This window comes from Seriola dumerili, unplaced genomic scaffold, assembly GCF_002260705.1.
Source record: "Seriola dumerili isolate Sdu_G_001 unplaced genomic scaffold, Sdu_1.0 BDQW01000035.1, whole genome shotgun sequence".
In the NCBI taxonomy this organism is placed as follows: Eukaryota; Metazoa; Chordata; class Actinopteri; order Carangiformes; family Carangidae; genus Seriola; species Seriola dumerili.
The window spans coordinates 795,297-812,283 of NW_019174290.1; the positions used below are offsets into that span (position 1 = coordinate 795,297).

General features: G+C 41.2%; 1 protein-coding gene across 1 annotated transcript; it reads left to right on the forward strand.

Annotated features, from left to right (window-relative positions):
- The first annotated feature begins 1,028 nt into the window (after positions 1-1,028).
- LOC111216610 lies at positions 1,029-6,180 on the forward strand. Its single transcript, XM_022738185.1, has 7 exons — positions 1,029-1,113; positions 2,806-3,001; positions 3,162-3,237; positions 4,325-4,463; positions 4,550-4,879; positions 5,100-5,327; positions 5,540-6,180. Exons 1-7 carry the CDS (start codon positions 1,059-1,061, stop codon positions 5,608-5,610), a joined length of 1,095 nt encoding a protein of 364 aa, XP_022593906.1. The 5' UTR covers positions 1,029-1,058; the 3' UTR covers positions 5,611-6,180.
- The last annotated feature ends 10,807 nt before the right edge of the window (positions 6,181-16,987 follow it).

Genomic DNA, 16,987 nt, shown 5'->3' on the forward strand with positions numbered 1-16,987 from the left:
TCACAGTGAGACTTGACAATACATTAAACACTAAGACAAAACCAACAAACAACATGACTCAAAGCCTGTCTATTACATAAGAGAGCTCTACATGATATTTATCACCTCTCAGACAGATGAAAAAAAAAAAAGTATTATATTATTTATTATGATATTGCAATTGCTTCAGTTGGAATAGTCATTTTTGCATTTCAAGTTCACAAAAAGAAAATCAAATTAAAATGATGGTGATGTGATTTTTGGTGGGGCTTAAAAGCAAGTTCCTTTATGTCTGTAGAATATGATTTACAAGCTGGAGCATCATGCCAATGCTTTATTTATGGTCTGTTGTGACACATTTTACCTTTATCAAAAGAAATTGCTGCTCTTATGATTTGAATATTGCAAATGGCCATATTGTGATTCTGATAATATTTGGATTAATTGTACAGCCCTGGTAAAAAATCAATTAACTGAACCCACTAAATCGCATGTAAAAGTGGGACAGATCGCTCTCTACATCCATATTACATCTTGAAGAAAAAAACAATATATTACAATTTTTTTTGTCACGATTTTGTGTGATAATTTTCTGAAATAAAGAAAAAACCTGATAATGTTTGTGTCATGTCACTGAGCTGATAGCTGTCATTGTCCAAAAGGGTCCAAAAGTGTGAGGCCATGAGAGTGCCGCCCACCCCACCCCCCGACACACACTCAGTCTTGCCCTCCATGCCTCAGCACTGCACTGCATCATTCTTGAACCTCCCTTCCTTCCTCTCTTGATATACCAACAGAGAACGCCCATGGTGGGTTTCATGGGCCAAAGCAAAGGAATCACTGATTATTCGTTTCAGCCACAAGTGCACACACACACACACACACACACACACACACACCCACACCCACGCACAAACACATACATACACACACACACTCCTATAAAAACACGAAGTAGTCAGTGTTTTCTCAGAAGTCTCAGACCGAGTTGCTGCCAGCGTCACACAGCAAGTACCGTGTGTTTCAGAGAGACGTCATATCAGCAGTCTGTGTTTTTGAACCGGGGAAACTGACTAAGGATGTTTGTTTGTGGTTGGCCAATCACGCTTCTGCTGTTTCGCCTTTTCGGCTCAGGTGAGTGAAATGTGACCTGGATGAGTGCTATGGACAGGTATGAAGATGGCACAGACTGCTCATTTAAATCAGTAAACCATTTCTTTTAGCTTGTGATGTTGCTGTTAGGGATGTACAGCGCTTGCTACCGTTCATCACAGATTGTGGATGTCAACATTGTTGAGCAGTTCAACCAAAGAGTGTTTTTGTTTTCCCTTTCAGATTGTGTTATTTTAGACATTTTTTATAAGACTAAAGAAACAGAAGTGTAAGCAGAGAGATGAGCAGGGATTGAGAGTCTGTGGACAGAGTATGTTGTAGAGTTTGTAAAGCCCTTTCAGACAAATATGTAACTCTGGGTTGTAGAAATTAACCTGACAAAATGAGAAAAATCTGAAAAAAACTAATAATTTTGAGGAGCAGAGATATATTTTCTTCTTCCTCTTCTGTCATTAACTGGGAAGGTTTAGTACAAAGTAACTAAAGTACTGTAGAATCTTGAAATACTTATACTTTTCCATTTTATGTCACCTCAACTCCACGGCACGTCAGAGGGAAATATTGTCCCTTTTATTCCACTACATTTCACTGACAGCCACCGTTGCTTTAAAAAAAAAAAAAAAAAAAGTCATCTTATAAAATTTGAATCATTGTCATGGATTATTTTTCCCATAACATTTGGCAGCCGTAACAAGCTCTTTAATTCTGTAGCTGGTGAAATGGTCAATCCTGCAAAAAGACATCATTTTGATACTTTAGGTGAATTTTGCTGCAGATTTTTCCAAACTTTTATTTAAGTTTGAATGCAGCTTTTGTTTTGTTCTTTTTAATGGTAGTGGAGTATTGTTTGATTGTAATGATGTTAGTTTTACATGAATAAAAGATGAGACATATGTGTGATTCCATCCTGACAGTTTGATTTTTGACAGACTTCTCACTCTATTGATGAGACAGACTGAAGAGACAGAACCTGGTAGGCGTCTCATTACACTCAGTTTGCAGAGTGGCATGTGGGAAACATAACTATAAATTTTGACAGCTGGTATGCTGACACACACACACACACACACCGGAGGGCTACTGTCAGTGAGATTGTCCGATAGGCAGAACAAGCACAGGATTCAGTGGAACAATGGTCACAGAAAAGAGAAGGGAGTCCTTTTGACTTGGGCAGGGTGTCCTTCCTTCCTCAGAGGAACACACTGGGTGTATTCAGGGCGCCACAAGACAATGGTTCACAACAGATCAGCTAAAAAGAGTATTATTTCACGAGATGGCAAAATTCAATTGACCCTTGGCTGTATTATGTTAAGGCAGGGGAAAATGACTCATAAGTTCATACAACTCTCTGCACCAAGATAAACATTTGGAGGGACATATTATTGTATTTCTCTAACTGGATTTAACACCACAAATACCTCAACATGTACTGATACGACCTTTAGGACCTTTAGCCTCCTTAAAGGGATAGTTTGGGTTACTTTACATGGGGTTGTGTGAGGTACTTATACATAGTCATTGTTTTACCTGCGGTGGATTCAGATAGGCCGCCGGGAGCACCAGCACAGAAGCTGAGTGATGTGCTGCTGCGGACGGGGCCATCTGTTGTACTGTGTTATCCTGCATTCAATGTTTACATATGACTTGTTTTTATATGACTTACTGTGTCTTTCTTCCTTTCCCCTCTCCCTGACCACTCCTGTGAAACCTCAGTTACCCCATCCCCTGTTTCCACTAACACACCCGCTCCACGTCTTCCATCGCAAATCTCACCCCCGTCACCCTTTCCATCAAATCTCCCACCTCTCCCTTCTTCTCTCACTATCCCTCCCCTCACCAGCAGCCCTGGGGAGCCAGGAGGAAGACCCCACTGCCCTCTGACGTTGTCACCCTCCACTCTGGTGGTCAGGTATGGCAAATAACTTATTACCTGTCAACCAAATTCCAAAAATATTTTCTTTTGTTCTCCTTTTCCGTATCTGTGTAACCACTGACTTGTGTGGGAAGTGTACTTTCCCCTGTTTCTGTGTAAATTTGTCACTAATTGCGTGTAAACTCTCCCATCACAGGTTTGAAGATCCATTCATGGCTAACTGCTCTGTATCAGAGATGGGTTTTTCTCTTCTGGGTTGGGAAGTCCCACTGGTAGGGGAATCAGTGTTGTTGAATGTATGACTTGAGTAATGTTAAAGGTCCCATATTCTACACTTTTTTGTTTTGTTTTGTTTTGAAGTTTTGATAACCTTAAGAAGATATATTTGTGGTTTTAAGAACCAAAAACAATCTCAGTGTAGTTTTTACATCTCCTCTCTCAGGCTTCTCTCTGGAGCTCTAGTAACAACAGGTCGGTGAGCCAATCAGAAGAGGTGGACGGGTCTTGGTACATGGCTGAGAGCAGTGACTGCTTTGTTATGACATCACAAAGTTTTTAGGCTCGTTTTCTGAATACAGGCTGTGTGCATTTCTCCGTGTGACTGAGCACTTTATACAATATGGGACCTTTAACATCTCCATCATGTCTTTGTCGACCCCCTGTTATTTAACTTTTCACCTTGCCACAGTGATGTACAGGCGTATGTTAGGACCCATGTGACATCACTTTTGGGGTGTAGTTACAAGTGCAGCAAACCGCACTCTGGCCACTCCCAGCACTGATCCTGGAGTTGGAGGGTGTGAAAACTTTAAGCCAGAGAAAGCAGTGATAGCCAACTGTTCAGCCTGGTTACCTGGTTACTCTAGCTGTCCTGCAACAAAACTTTTCTTGACATGAAGTCAGATGGGCTGATTCAACGCTATTGTCACATTCACACTGTAGTTATTGCTGATGTATTGGTCTGTATTGAAATGTCATGTCCACAGTGTATTAGCCCAGGCAGGGTCATTCCAGGCCAGATGGGACCCCTGGGTGTTCTGGGTGGATCCAGGTCCCCTCCCAGTTAGACGTGCTGAATATCTCCACAGGGATATTCTCAGTCACACCTACAAGGTTTTTCCATTGTTGCCTTAGCTAATCTATGAAGTGGCCCTATCTGGGACCACACCCAAAGACTCCAAGAATGCTGCACCTCCTGAACAACCACAAAGACACCCACAAAGTTTATTTCAGGGCTGTGGTGTGGGATTACACTGTTAAGGGGCCCCTAATAAGCGAGTAGGCCACCACCCAGATGATAACATCTATTGTAGTGAACAGAATGTCAATAGCTTTTTTTGTGACCTTTTGCAACTCCAGGCATCCCCTAGTGTCACTATGGATCGTTTTCTGGTCTGGCGCGTGGACAAGATGACTGAGTGGAACTTCACGTCTACATGCTATGCACTATCTGAACAGGGAGGACAATGCCAAATTAATCTCCCTGTAACAGTCTACAGTGAGTTTGTAATTTTATCTTTCTGACATGTTAGAACATGCATCAGGTCTGTTCTGTGTGGCTGATCTGTACATCTGTCTCCACAGAGCCTCCAGACCGCGTGTCCATCAGCTTTGTTGATCACTCTGGGCCGATGTTTGAGGGCCGTCACTACACTCTGCAGTGTGAAGTACAGGACGTTGCTCCCGTTCAAAACCTCACTGTGACCTTCTACAGAGGACACACAGCTCTGGGTCAACTACAGTCCAACGACACAGAGAGGACACCAGTGACTAAGATCTTCACTGTGGACATCATGCCCAGTAAAGAAGATGATGGAGTCCAGTACTGGTGTGAAGCCAAGCTGGAACTGGGACCTGAAGGACCGCAGCATCCTCCGGTGGAGACATCACAAAAACTCAATGCCACAGTCCTCTGTGAGTGAAACTGCCAGCGTTTGTCATTACATATTTCAAGTGTGTAATTTTTACCTATAAGAATTTCTCTCTTTCTCCCTCTACCTCTCTTGGGTCTCTTCACATCTTTAAAATCTCTATCCTTTTTTCAATCCATCACTTCCTCTCGCCCATTTCCTCGTGTTAAACATATCAACTGTCTTTTCCTCCACTCCCACCTGCGACGTTTCTTCTCTCTCAGTTGGTCCACACCTTATTTGTCCCACAAAACTGCAGGTGAGAGAGGGAGAGAGCGTCATCTTTGAGGTGAGAGGAAACCCTCAACCATCAGTCACCTGGTTCAGAGATGGGCAGGCGGTCGCCCTGCCCACTAACTCAAGCAGAAAGCATGCTGGGAAATACACAGTCTGGACAAAAGGACTGGGACAGAAAAACTTCACAGTGGAGGTGGAAGTCCTCGAAAACAGTGGTAGGTTTGTTTTATCTGCATTGTTAAAATAAAATTAACTAAAACACTCAATTTCCAACAGAAATAAACCAACAAAGAGTTCAAACTTGCAATCTACATTTTAAACTCCCATTATTCCAAACATTGAGATGTTTGATTTAAAATGTCTTCTGAGGCAAAGATTTAAGGTCTGCCAGCACTGATGGAATTAATTTGTCTCTCCCTCTTTCTAGGAACCACAAACAGCTGTAATATATTTTTCCTTCTGGCTGTCCTGTTTATTCAGACGATTAACCGGCTGTAGACCCTAAAAGAACCCAGCAAGGTCTGTGATTTGTCTCTCTGTGCTGTTTGGATGAACTGCTCCTGCTCCGAGAAATGTTTGGAGACTCACTGCTTTGTGTCTCTCCTCTTTACATCTTTACATTCAACCTTTCAAAAAAAACAAATAGGGAACAATGAAGTTCTCTGCTTGAGATCATCTGCCCAGGTACTTTCTTCTGCTGTCTCCATGTAATGCACAACACGTACATTTCAAGTCATCAAAAATCATTCTCATCTTGTACAACTTCATAATCCAACAGTCATACTAAGCATAGGTTTTACCTGCTTATTTGTCTGTAAATGTTGTTTATGAAATGTCTGAACCTTTGCTAAATGTTAGTGTTTGTCCCGTGTAAATGTGTGGCACTCTTCACTGAGGTCACGTTGTTTGCTGTACATTAAAATGAACTGTCATGCATCCAGCAGCACTACGTTCTTGCTTTAGACATGAACTCCCTGTAGTTACAAATATGTGCAACACTTTAGTGCAACATGTTTGAAAGTATGTGACTGAAACTTCAGACCTGCCGACACCACAACCAAAACACAGGTTACAAAAATGGCTATAGCATTTAATCTCTTTATTATTTATTCATTCAAAGTAAATCATTTACATTTCAAACAAAACAAATACTTTCAATTACAAGTCATAGCTAAAGGGTGGTTATCAGAAGTGATTCACTGAGTAGATTGGTCTCAGTTTTCAGATGAGATGTCGGGTCACTTGTCTACTCGTTGATAAAAGTGCACGAGTATTACTCTTTAGTTTCCTTGCATCTCCGATGACGTGCAACACGCCTTGAAATGATGAAGGTCACCAAATGTGGAAGATTATATAAATAAAATCTGCAAAATAAAGTCTACAAAACAAAACTGAATGCAACTGAACAAAGTTTTTTGGGTTGCACTTTAGCAAAAATACAATACTCTGCTGCTTTTTTGGGGGTTTTCTTTTTATCTTAAAAATGAGATTTGCAAAAACTGTCAAGACTGATGTCGTCATTATTAAATCCATCAGGGGAATTTTCTCAGAGTTTTAAACAGAAAGCCTGTGACATAAACTGGGGCTGTGAATGAGTGTAAAAATTATTGACCTTGGAAATAGAAGTTTGACACAATAATATTAAGCCAAGATCTACTGACTACCTTTTTTTCCTGAGCTTTCAGCCACATCTCTTGGTCTTCAGCACCACAGATGTCGGGTGGAATTTTTTGTTGTGGAGCGTGACAGTCAGGAATGGTCTAACTGAAAGATGCTCTTGGTTGCATTATAGGATCCAATGAGGGACTAAAGGTGAGGATAGTTTGACCTCTGCTGCTTCGATTATGATCATTCTTTTAATCTCTTTAGTCTCTTGTGAGCCAAAAAATAAATAAATAAAACTTGTAACTGTAAATCTGGACTGGGAGTGGTCATTGTATGATGATGTCCGAATCATCAGAAATGATCTCGATCTGGTCAGCATCCATGTGCCCGGCCAAGTTTCCTGTCTGCGATAGCTGCGGAAAAACAACCTGACATACCCCGCTCACTGGCAAACCGCTGACTGGGCTGGACTGAGGAGCTGGAGGAGGTGGAGGAAGACTTTTGGTGTCCACCTCAAAGCTCCAGTGCTGAACTGATCGTTTGTATTTTGCAACAGCTGCTGCTAGGAGCTCCTGAGAAACTCTTAGAGGTTGCTCTCGAGCCAGTGCTTGATCAGCAAGGAGATCCAGAAGTGAATGAGTCGGCGCGGATGTGGCGTTGACCCGAAGTTCGCCTCCTGACTCCGCAGGTGTAGAGGAACCAGCATCCACTGTCACTCCTCCTCCAATTTTACTCTCCATCTTTTTCAAGGCAGCTGCCTCCGTCCTCACCGCACCAAGTTGCATGGAATTGCAAATATTTGAGGTTACAATAAACACATCGTCCGTGTCTTGGGGGAGTTCTGCTTCCAGTGGCGGAGTTCCCTGGAGAACGTCTGACACTGTGGCACAAGCTCCTCCGACAGAGGACTGCTTCTTATCTGATCTGGCCTTCTTTACTCTGGGGACGCATGTGAGACAGTTTCAGTGATATTTGATGAGCTGTCAAATTAGTTGGCACTTTAACAGCATACAGAAATTCGTGCGAGTTACAAAATTAAACTTGTAGCTGGAACTGGACTGATTATTGTACTTACGGTAATGAGGTGAAGAGGCCTAATAATTTCCTGCTCTCCCTCATCAGTGCCCTAAAAAAGGAAACAATTAAAGAAAGGGCATGTCTGCATATACAATTAGGTGAAAAACTTTTGAATGCTTGAAAGACATTTCATGACTTAAGATGTAGGAGAGACGTACCAAGATTGCATCCACCCTTTTGGCCAAAGCGGTTTGACCTCACTGTCCAGCAGCATCTTGAGGTACTCCTCCATCTCCTGGCTGCCTTTCCTTTCATTTTTATATTTGTCCATCTTTGGCCGTAACACATGGCACAAGCACTCCCTGCATGAGAGAAAATATGACCAAATTTACACAAGGGAAAAGGCTCCAGGTTTCATTTTTCAAAGAAAGAATGTGTGTGCTAAAGTAGGTTACTTAATGTCCAGTTTCTGTCTGTTCATGTGTTCACACGTGATATTTGAAAAGATCTTATACTTCAGTGTGCTGGTCTTCATCATCTCTGACCTGATCTCCTCGTTCCATTTGAAAAACTTCTTAGGACCTCCTCTTTTCCCACCTCTCTCCTCCACATTGTCCTCTGTGCCGTCCTTCACATTCTGTTTGCCCTCATTCCCCTCTTCTGTTGCCCTGACATAGACAGAGGCACAGTTACTATTTCCAGTGAGGCCAGATTTTATTTCTTGTTCTTCTAATAACAGTTATAGACAGATAGAATAAGTAGTCTATTGTGATTAACAGCAGTGATGTTGTGACATCAAATTTAAAACAACCACTTCAGGCTTGGAACATATTTGACCTCTGACATTTGACTAAATTAAATTTAAGGAAAACAACCCTCTACATTGTTGTTTTTTTTAATATTGTTTAAATAAACTGTTTATTTGCACCCAGGTGAAAATAGTCACATGGCACCGATTCAGCTATTTACACCCGTATGGGACACCTAATGGCTCCCAAAGCGCCTTGTTTATTTTTTTTGCACTGTTACAAAATAGTGTACAGGACGCAAAATGTTGCAATGCATGTCCGTGTACCAAGTGCCAAACGCCGGGTGACATCTGCCGCTATCAGGTGCTTATTAAATGCCACCAGTGCAGAAAGACTTTAGGAAGTCAGGTGAGACAGTATAAAGAGCGACTCATGGGGAGAAGGTCGAGGTGGATGAATGGGTTAGCCACTGGACTTTCTCCAAGGAGACTGGGATTACACTCCTGTGTGAAATGAAAAGTTGATATTTATCTATTTTCAGACCTGGTTGACTTGTCTTGTTTTTATTATAATCAGTGTTTAGGTCAGTTTGGTCAGGTTTAGGCGACAAAACTATTTGGTTAGGTTAAAGAAAAATCTGCTTTGGATTAAAATAGACCTTTTCACAATGTTCACCACGTGTTAGAAAATGTGACTCACTGAAGAGGTGCAGAAGAGCCTTAAAATCCAGGCGTAAACAGCTACATTGGCTATCCACCCCAGGTGCACATAACATTGTTGGCTATGGACTATGGACGAATAGCATCTGTCATCATGTGAATAAGAAGAATCCCCCACCCCCCACCCACTCATCACCCAAGAGTTTATGCCACTGAACTTACTTTGAAGCCTTAACTTGTTCATATGCTTGGCAGTTTGCTTGGTAACAGGCGATCTGTTCAGGCATAGCTTTGCCGATGGCCTCCTTAAGTTTCTGTACGGGATCCTCCACGTCAGGGGGTTCCTTCTTCTCAGTGTCAGATTCAAGAAGTTAGTCGCATACAAACATAATACTTCCACCAATTCTGTAATAAAACAACTCAAAACGTTTAACTTCACTCACCATGTGCGTGAGAAATAGTCTCTTCACACGTTTGAAGAGCGCATCTCTGCTGCAGGGCAGGAATGATGACAGGTGTGTGTACACTTTGGAGCGCAACTGGCCACCCTGCTCCCGACACTGCAACTCAATACTGGACCGAGAAAGTCAGAGAGTTGACGTGTGCTGTTACACACTATGTTCAACATCACTATGGATGGCTCAAGCAAAGAACACACCACTGAAAGCCTGATGATGCACATGGGTCAGATTAATGGATGAGAGTAGCTCAGGGAGTTGAGCTGGTCATCAACTGATCACAGGTCTGGCAATTTGATCCATGAGAAAAACACTGCTTTTAATTAGCACTTCAATTATGTATGAAAGTGTGTGTGTGTGTGTATTAGTAAGCTTTGCACTCTCCCGAGGTTAAAGATGCTAATATAAGTACAATCAATTTACCATGACGACTGATTTCAGTATTGATCTAGAAACAAGGCCAGGATTCTGCAGCCATGCTAGGAGCTCCGTGAGGCTGAACTAACTAATGACAACGCTAACGTGCCGATGTTTAGCACATGTAATGTTTACCTTGTTCGTCGTCTTAGTTTCGTGAGTAAGCGTGCTAAATGTCAGTTTTGCAGGTACAGATCAAAGGTCGATGGATAACCAAAGTGATAACGTTTCATCCTGAGGGAGACATGAGTGTGTGAACCAAAAATCAAGGGAATTCGTTCAATAGAGAAAACAAAATTTGTAAAACTCGTCATCAAAGTCATTATGATGCATCGTCTACAAACCATGGATATCAAAATATCAAAAGGTCCTGCCTTTAATACTTTTAGCCACAGTATACAAACAATCAGCTGACATCTTCCTGGGGTGTCCAGGACTCGAGTATTCAAATATCTTGCCTTCAAGATTTATCTTGCTGAACCTAGATCAGTCTGAGGAAACAACATTTGATATTTACAAGTGGATTCAAGCTGTAGTTTAAACTGATTAATGACACAACTTAACAACCACATGCTTCTCCACAAGTGAAATCTGTTGTTAAAGTTGTTAAAAAGCACGATTTCTGGCATTTTGCAGTTGATCAGGGTTTTAAAAACAGGCTTCCACTGAGCTCCTGGATCAAGACAACATTTGCTCTGTCTGTGGTGTTGGATTACTCACTCTAGCAGGATTGAGTTGATTTCTGGAGTGAAGAACTTGAGTTTCGACCCTCCCTCCGAGGTCTTGGCAGCCTGAAAAATGAGTGTACATCATCTGTGTAGCCATCCTGCATTAGTGTATTGACACATGCACACAGACATCTTCATTTCAGCATATATAAGTAATAAAATTTAACCTTACTGCCACGAGTTTTCTAATGCTGTCCTCCAGTGCTGGGGTAAGTCCCTCCGGCAGCGGGGCGCACTGCTGAAGTGAGGTAGAGCCGGCCTCTGACAGGAGCTGGATTTGTTCTGGATGAGTCCTCTGCTCCAAATTAGTCTTTGTATTTGGAGGTTGGGCTTGAGTGAGAGTGTGATTATTTGTTTTGGGTTGGAAAAGCTGCGTCTCTGTGGCAGCTTGAGGAACCAGTTTTGGTGAAGAAGTCTCTTCGCTGGCATCTAATAAAGAGACCAGATCAATAACAAAGTCCACTGTGCTGGCTGCCTGAATAAGAGCGTGGTCGTTGGTCGAGCCGATTAAACTGAGGAGCGGGTCGGTCAGTCCTGAGCCCCCACCGCCGGCTGCGTCTGCCGGGCACAGAGGGATTGTGGGTACACCAATGATTCCTGCTGCCCTCTGATTTGCTTTTTCCATTTTCTGTCGTTCCTTCTCCTTCTCTCTTTGAAACTTCTTCAGCATGCTTGTGACACTTAACGTGCCAACAGCCTTTTTCTTCTTCTTCTTCTTCTTACTCGGTTCGAGTTCAGACAAAGTGCTACAAGATGATTACGCTTATGAGAAAATTATTCTGAGAATCATATTGAATCAAATGTTCGAGCATCAGTGTCAAACTGGCTTTTTAAACAAAAGATAAATTTACTTTGTCGCCCCTCACCTTGACTTGGCATCCATATTGCTTTTCATCTCTTCATCTGCTCTGCACTGCTTCTTCTTCGGCTTATCCTGTCCAGCATTGAGTTTACGTTTCTACAAATGTATGTTTGAAGCCATTATGTCTGATAAGATACGGCTTTGAAATCTAATCAAATTGTAAACTTTTTCAAGATACAAAACACTGGTGCAAAGAACAGTTTTGGAATTCAGTCGCTCCTGAAACACAAACTCTGTTCCTCTCCAAGTCTGTACAAAACATCCATTACAATGCTCCACGTTGATGCACTACTTACTTTTGAGGACTCAAGCGTTTTCTCCTCCGTTGTCAAGTTCTCGGTCTCAGTGTCGGAAGCCTGGCGGAAGTGCAGCACGCCCGAATTTACATAGAATCCACCAAATTTAGTTGTGATGGAGGCCGGAACAAATTCGTCATACTGCAGAGACCAGCCAGAAGCAATATCGTAATCAGATTCAAATCATTTTTATCAATACGGATTTATACAGCCAAAAGAAAATATGAGCAGGACTCACAGCCTCAGAGTTGTCGATGAAAGAATCCTCTTCATCGTAACCATATCCAATATCGATCAGGTCCTGAATACGATCCTTCTTTTTCGTGGGTTTGCCACCCTGCAGTGAGAGGATGCAAAATATTATCTTTCCATTTACGATGAAGACTTAAAACTCCAAAATGAAGGAAAACCTGTCTTCATAGGATCAGGTTTGCAAAAAAAAAAAGCTACTCACATATTTTTCCTCCAACTTCCTGGCAATGGCAGCGACCTCATCATCCTCTCTCCTCTCTTCCTCTTCATATGTGCTCAGTGGGTCTTTATCTTTTGTGTGGTTGATCTAAAATGTAAAGTGTCATATAAACCGTTACATTTTACACAAAAATAAATATTTCTGTATCCTAGAGTCAGAAATTTAGCTCAGTTAGCCCCATTCATTTATCTCATTCGTTAAAATGTGTTGCCACTTTAAAGTTGGACAGTTTGGGAAATCTTGAGAAGATTAAGGCAATTATCCTGGTGAAAAGTTTAAACATTTAAATGAAGACAAACTAACCCAGTCAGATATTTAAACGAAGTGTCAAACGACACAGGGAATGAACTTTAAAATAGAACATGCAGGAATGTCTTATCGTTCTAATTTGATCACTTAAGAAAAAGTAAAATCATGACAAAACACCAATCACAACTGCTGTTTTAAAGATTCATGTTACAAGTATTACTTTTTGATCAATAATGAAATTGATGTGCACATAAGAAAAGGTGAAAAAAGTAAGTGTATCTTAACATTTTTTACAGCAAATGTAAAGGACTTTTTAAATATATATATATAGTAAGAGGGGGCGCACATACTATTCCCTGCTAATTGATACGACCTATCATACTGTCAGGTTACATGTACAAACATGTGGAGCTTGGATTGGGATTTTTTTTCACTGCAGGCTATTTATATTGATCTAAAGTAGTAGAAGTAAAGAAGTCCATATGAAACCCCACCTTGTTGTCAATGAGCTGACTGTAGCTGAACTCTGGAAAGCTCCGCTCATCAGGCTCGAACAACGGGAGGATCAGTCGGACCGTGTCGGTGTCAGCGGTTCGGTCTGACCCGGTTTCTTTCCCCCGCAGGACACTCGATGAAGACTCGTGCTCCGAAGCGGGCGGGTCGGGGGATGAAGGTGGCACGTCGCAGGGCAGAGTGGTCAGCTGAACTCTCCGGGATTCAGCCATCACACCGGGGAACACAAACCGACTCTGTGGTTCGGTTTGAACGAGACAGGAAGGGTTTGATTAAGGAGAAGTAGATGCAGGTGTGCTCAACTGTGTCACCCACACACAGCCAATCTCATTCCATACACTGATGAATATTTGTCAAACCATGTAGCTTTAAAAGTTGTCCTTTAATACCAGGTGTTAATTCCTTTATCTTCCTGTTTTTATTAGGGTTCATTAAGGAAACCCCTTTAGAGAAATAGGCTTACTGGCTTTCTGAGTAATCAATACCACCCTTTCAACTGTCCGGTAAAAAAGGGTTAGCTACGATGCAGCCTGTAGCTAGCTACTAACAAAAACAAAAAACAGAAAAACATCCGCCTACCTGTACCTCTAAACCTCGGTAATGATTTAGGCTACATCTTCTTGAGAAAAAAAAAAGTTGGGGAAAAAAAACAAAATAGAAAAATTATACATTTGCGTTTCAGGGGCTTAAACTTTTATTTTCTTGGCATAGTAACATTTTTAGTCTCCACTTGTTGCCTGGCAACAGTTTCAAGAACAGTTTGGCACATAACCTGACATTAAAATGGTGAATTTTCTTTTTTTTATTTTATTTTTTTAACACTTGTGCAGATTAAACAAATGTATGAAGTTTAGATGTACTGGTAGATGGATTTTCTTACCATGCTAGCTAGCTAGGTGTTCCCCCTGCTTACAAGCCGTATGCTAAGCTTAGCTAACCGGCAGCTTGTGTTAGTTTCATATAGAGCTTCCTATTCAGACCTCTTCACTTTTTGCACACTTTGTGTTCTAGACTTTATTGTAAATGGATAACGTATTTGCGCATCAATCTGCACTCAATAATAGTGACAAAGTGAAAACATGTTTTTAGAATTTCTTTGCAAATGTGTTAAAGATCAAAAACTCTCATTTACATAAGTATTCAGAGCTTTAATTCAGTAGGCTACTTAGTAAAAGCCCCTTTGGCAGCAATTACAGCTTTGAGTAACCAATTAAAATCTTCTTGAGAGGCCCAATAGAAATTCAAATTTTGGTTTTCGTCCTGACATGCAGTATGATATGTGGGGCCTTCACAGGTGTGTACTTTTCTAATCAATTCAATTTACCACAGCTGGACTCCAATCAAGTTCCAGACACATCTCAAGGATAATTAAAGCAAACAGGATGCACCTGACCCCAATTTGGAGCCACAGCACAGTTAATGATTGCTTGACCCATCAATGCCCATCAAGACACTGGTGTTGGACATTATCTTTGGTTATAAACACATGTACAGTACATCAGACTCTGCTTCTGTTTGTGTACTTGTACCTTACAATAAACCAAATAAAAAAATAAAGGGTCTGGATCACCAGATTACCATTGTAGTTACATGGTACATTTCCTTACATAAAGTTGTGTTTAATCAAACTACTTCAAACTAACTGACGCATAGAAAATAAGCCAGGCAGAAGTAGTGTTTAGTTTCTGGATCTCTGTACAAAATATCGAAGTTGCCACCTTTGCTTTGTGCAACGTACTTGATGGGAACGTGGCAACAGCTAATTTTTACCCCAGGATCCAGCCTCCTTAATATAGCCATGACACTTTAATTTTTGATAGTGTGAGCAGCATTGTAGCAAAAATAAAACAAAGAGATGAACTTTTTTTCTGTCACTACACATCTTATTGTTATATATATTTAATTATGGTGACAGTGAAAATATGAAATGAATTTCTGTGGTGTTTTGAATGAAAATCTCCTCTGCTTCCGATTCATAATTGAGAATTATCCATGATTGCAGGGGCACACAGATTTGGGTGCTGTATGCAGAGGGATGCAGATTGGCACCAAAAGTTTAAAGACCTGCACAGTGTCTTTTTCACCACAGGGGGGCGCTGAAGATCCGTGAGGCCGAGCAGAGGACAGTGTGAGTGAAGATGCCATAAGATATTTTATGGACAGTTTTCCTTAGATCCACCGTGAACTCCTCAGCACACACATACAGGCTACACCCTTATTTAATTTGACAATGAAACAGAATATGTGATCAACATATACTTTATGTTCAGTTCGTAACATTTAAAACTGAAACATAACACATCACTGATATTTATATAATCCTCAAATTAAGGCTAATTTTCAATTCCAGTCCTAATTTGGGAGCAACTTGAGTGTCATCGTGTCATCGTGTCATCTGAGGTGATGGCCTGACAGCAGCAATGTATTTGGTAAAACACAGGGTTTTTTTTTGTTTGTTTTTTGAGGGTCAGAAAGACAATCAAATCCAGACAGTCGTGTGTAAATCCTGCTCTTTTCATGTAGCCTGCACTCAGCCTGCAGTGAATTGACTTTGACAATTACAATAACGGGATAATTGCAATCTGTCACCATACATTCGTGTTAGCATATCACAAAATAACCAATCTGAGCGCGATTCAGTCCGCACACATGTCCCTGATCTGCATAACACACACTGCACCCCGCTTTGTAATTATAAATGAATTTCACGGTGCGAGGCTTTTAATGCAAATAATATGGATCTTTTTTTCTTTTTTTTTCCCTCTCTGACCAACAGGACTGAGTGTGAGCGTGTATGAGAGAGAGAGAGAGAGAGAGAGAGAGAGAGAGAGAGAGGGAGAGAGGGAGGATCAGATTGCAGCCAAGCTTTGTTTGACTAGCCTCCCCTCTCAAACGAGTTAATGGGATGGAAGTTATTTGCCACCATGAGCTTATGATGCGAGGTCGAACAGAAGCGTTGAATCCTGAAAAAAAAAAAAAACGTCAATAAATGTGCTGGAGACAATGAACTAAAATACACAAGAGCAGGACAAAGACAGACAGATGGAGCCTCTGTGTGTGTGTGTGTGTGTGTGTGTGTGTGTGTGTGTGTGTTGGTCTGGTTGGTGACAGGGACCCCATCAGTGCAGGATCAGAGTGGGGAAATTGGAGGACAATGTTGGAAGAGGGGTGTGGGGAATAATTTAAAGCGATTGGGGAGGCGGTGTCCCAGAGGTGCATAATTCACTCATTCATTAACCAGAGCAAACAGGAGCCAATATTAATTAACTCGTTCCTCGTGCCGAGACGCCCCGAGAAGCTCGTGCTTTGTTGTCAATTGGCCACAACAGTTCTTGGAAGTGAAGGCTTTAAAATGAGAGGTGAGAGGCCAGAGGGTGAAGGCGGGTGTTAAACCTGGAGTCATTGTGTGCCTGAGTGTAGTTTTTTTTTTAAGCTTTTGAGTAGATAAATAATAAATAAAAGTACATTTGTCCTCAAATAGTTAACCTCTGTGTTGCTGTTTCCTTAGAGATTAAGATTTTACATACAAAACAAGGTGTGATGCTTTTGCACTGACCAAACAATCAGGATATTAACAAATTAGATTAGTTCGCTGCTTACATTAATGCATCAACAACTGTAATAATATGTAGTAATATGACACTTTGAAAAGGGGCTAATCTACACAATGAGTATATTTGAATGCAGATCTTTTCTTGTATTTGCTAACTTCTTTCACCACTTATACTATTACTCCAACTACTACTATAATAATAATAACCACCAGCAGCAACATTGTCACCATCTTTGGTTGAAAGCAACGCAGTACATGTACTCATAGTTATTCATTTTGAGGTAAAAAGCATGGATC

Excerpts from the sequence above, each read along its gene's own strand:
- LOC111216610 (XM_022738185.1), top strand. The coding sequence starts at position 1,059 with ATGTTTGTTTGTGGTTGGCCAATCACGCTTCTGCTGTTTCGCCTTTTC. Across the intron at positions 4,464-4,549 it reads TCTCCCTGTAACAGTCTACA|AGCCTCCAGACCGCGTGTCC; the intron begins GTGAGTTTGTAA and ends CTGTCTCCACAG. Across the intron at positions 4,880-5,099 it reads ACTCAATGCCACAGTCCTCT|TTGGTCCACACCTTATTTGT; the intron begins GTGAGTGAAACT and ends CTTCTCTCTCAG.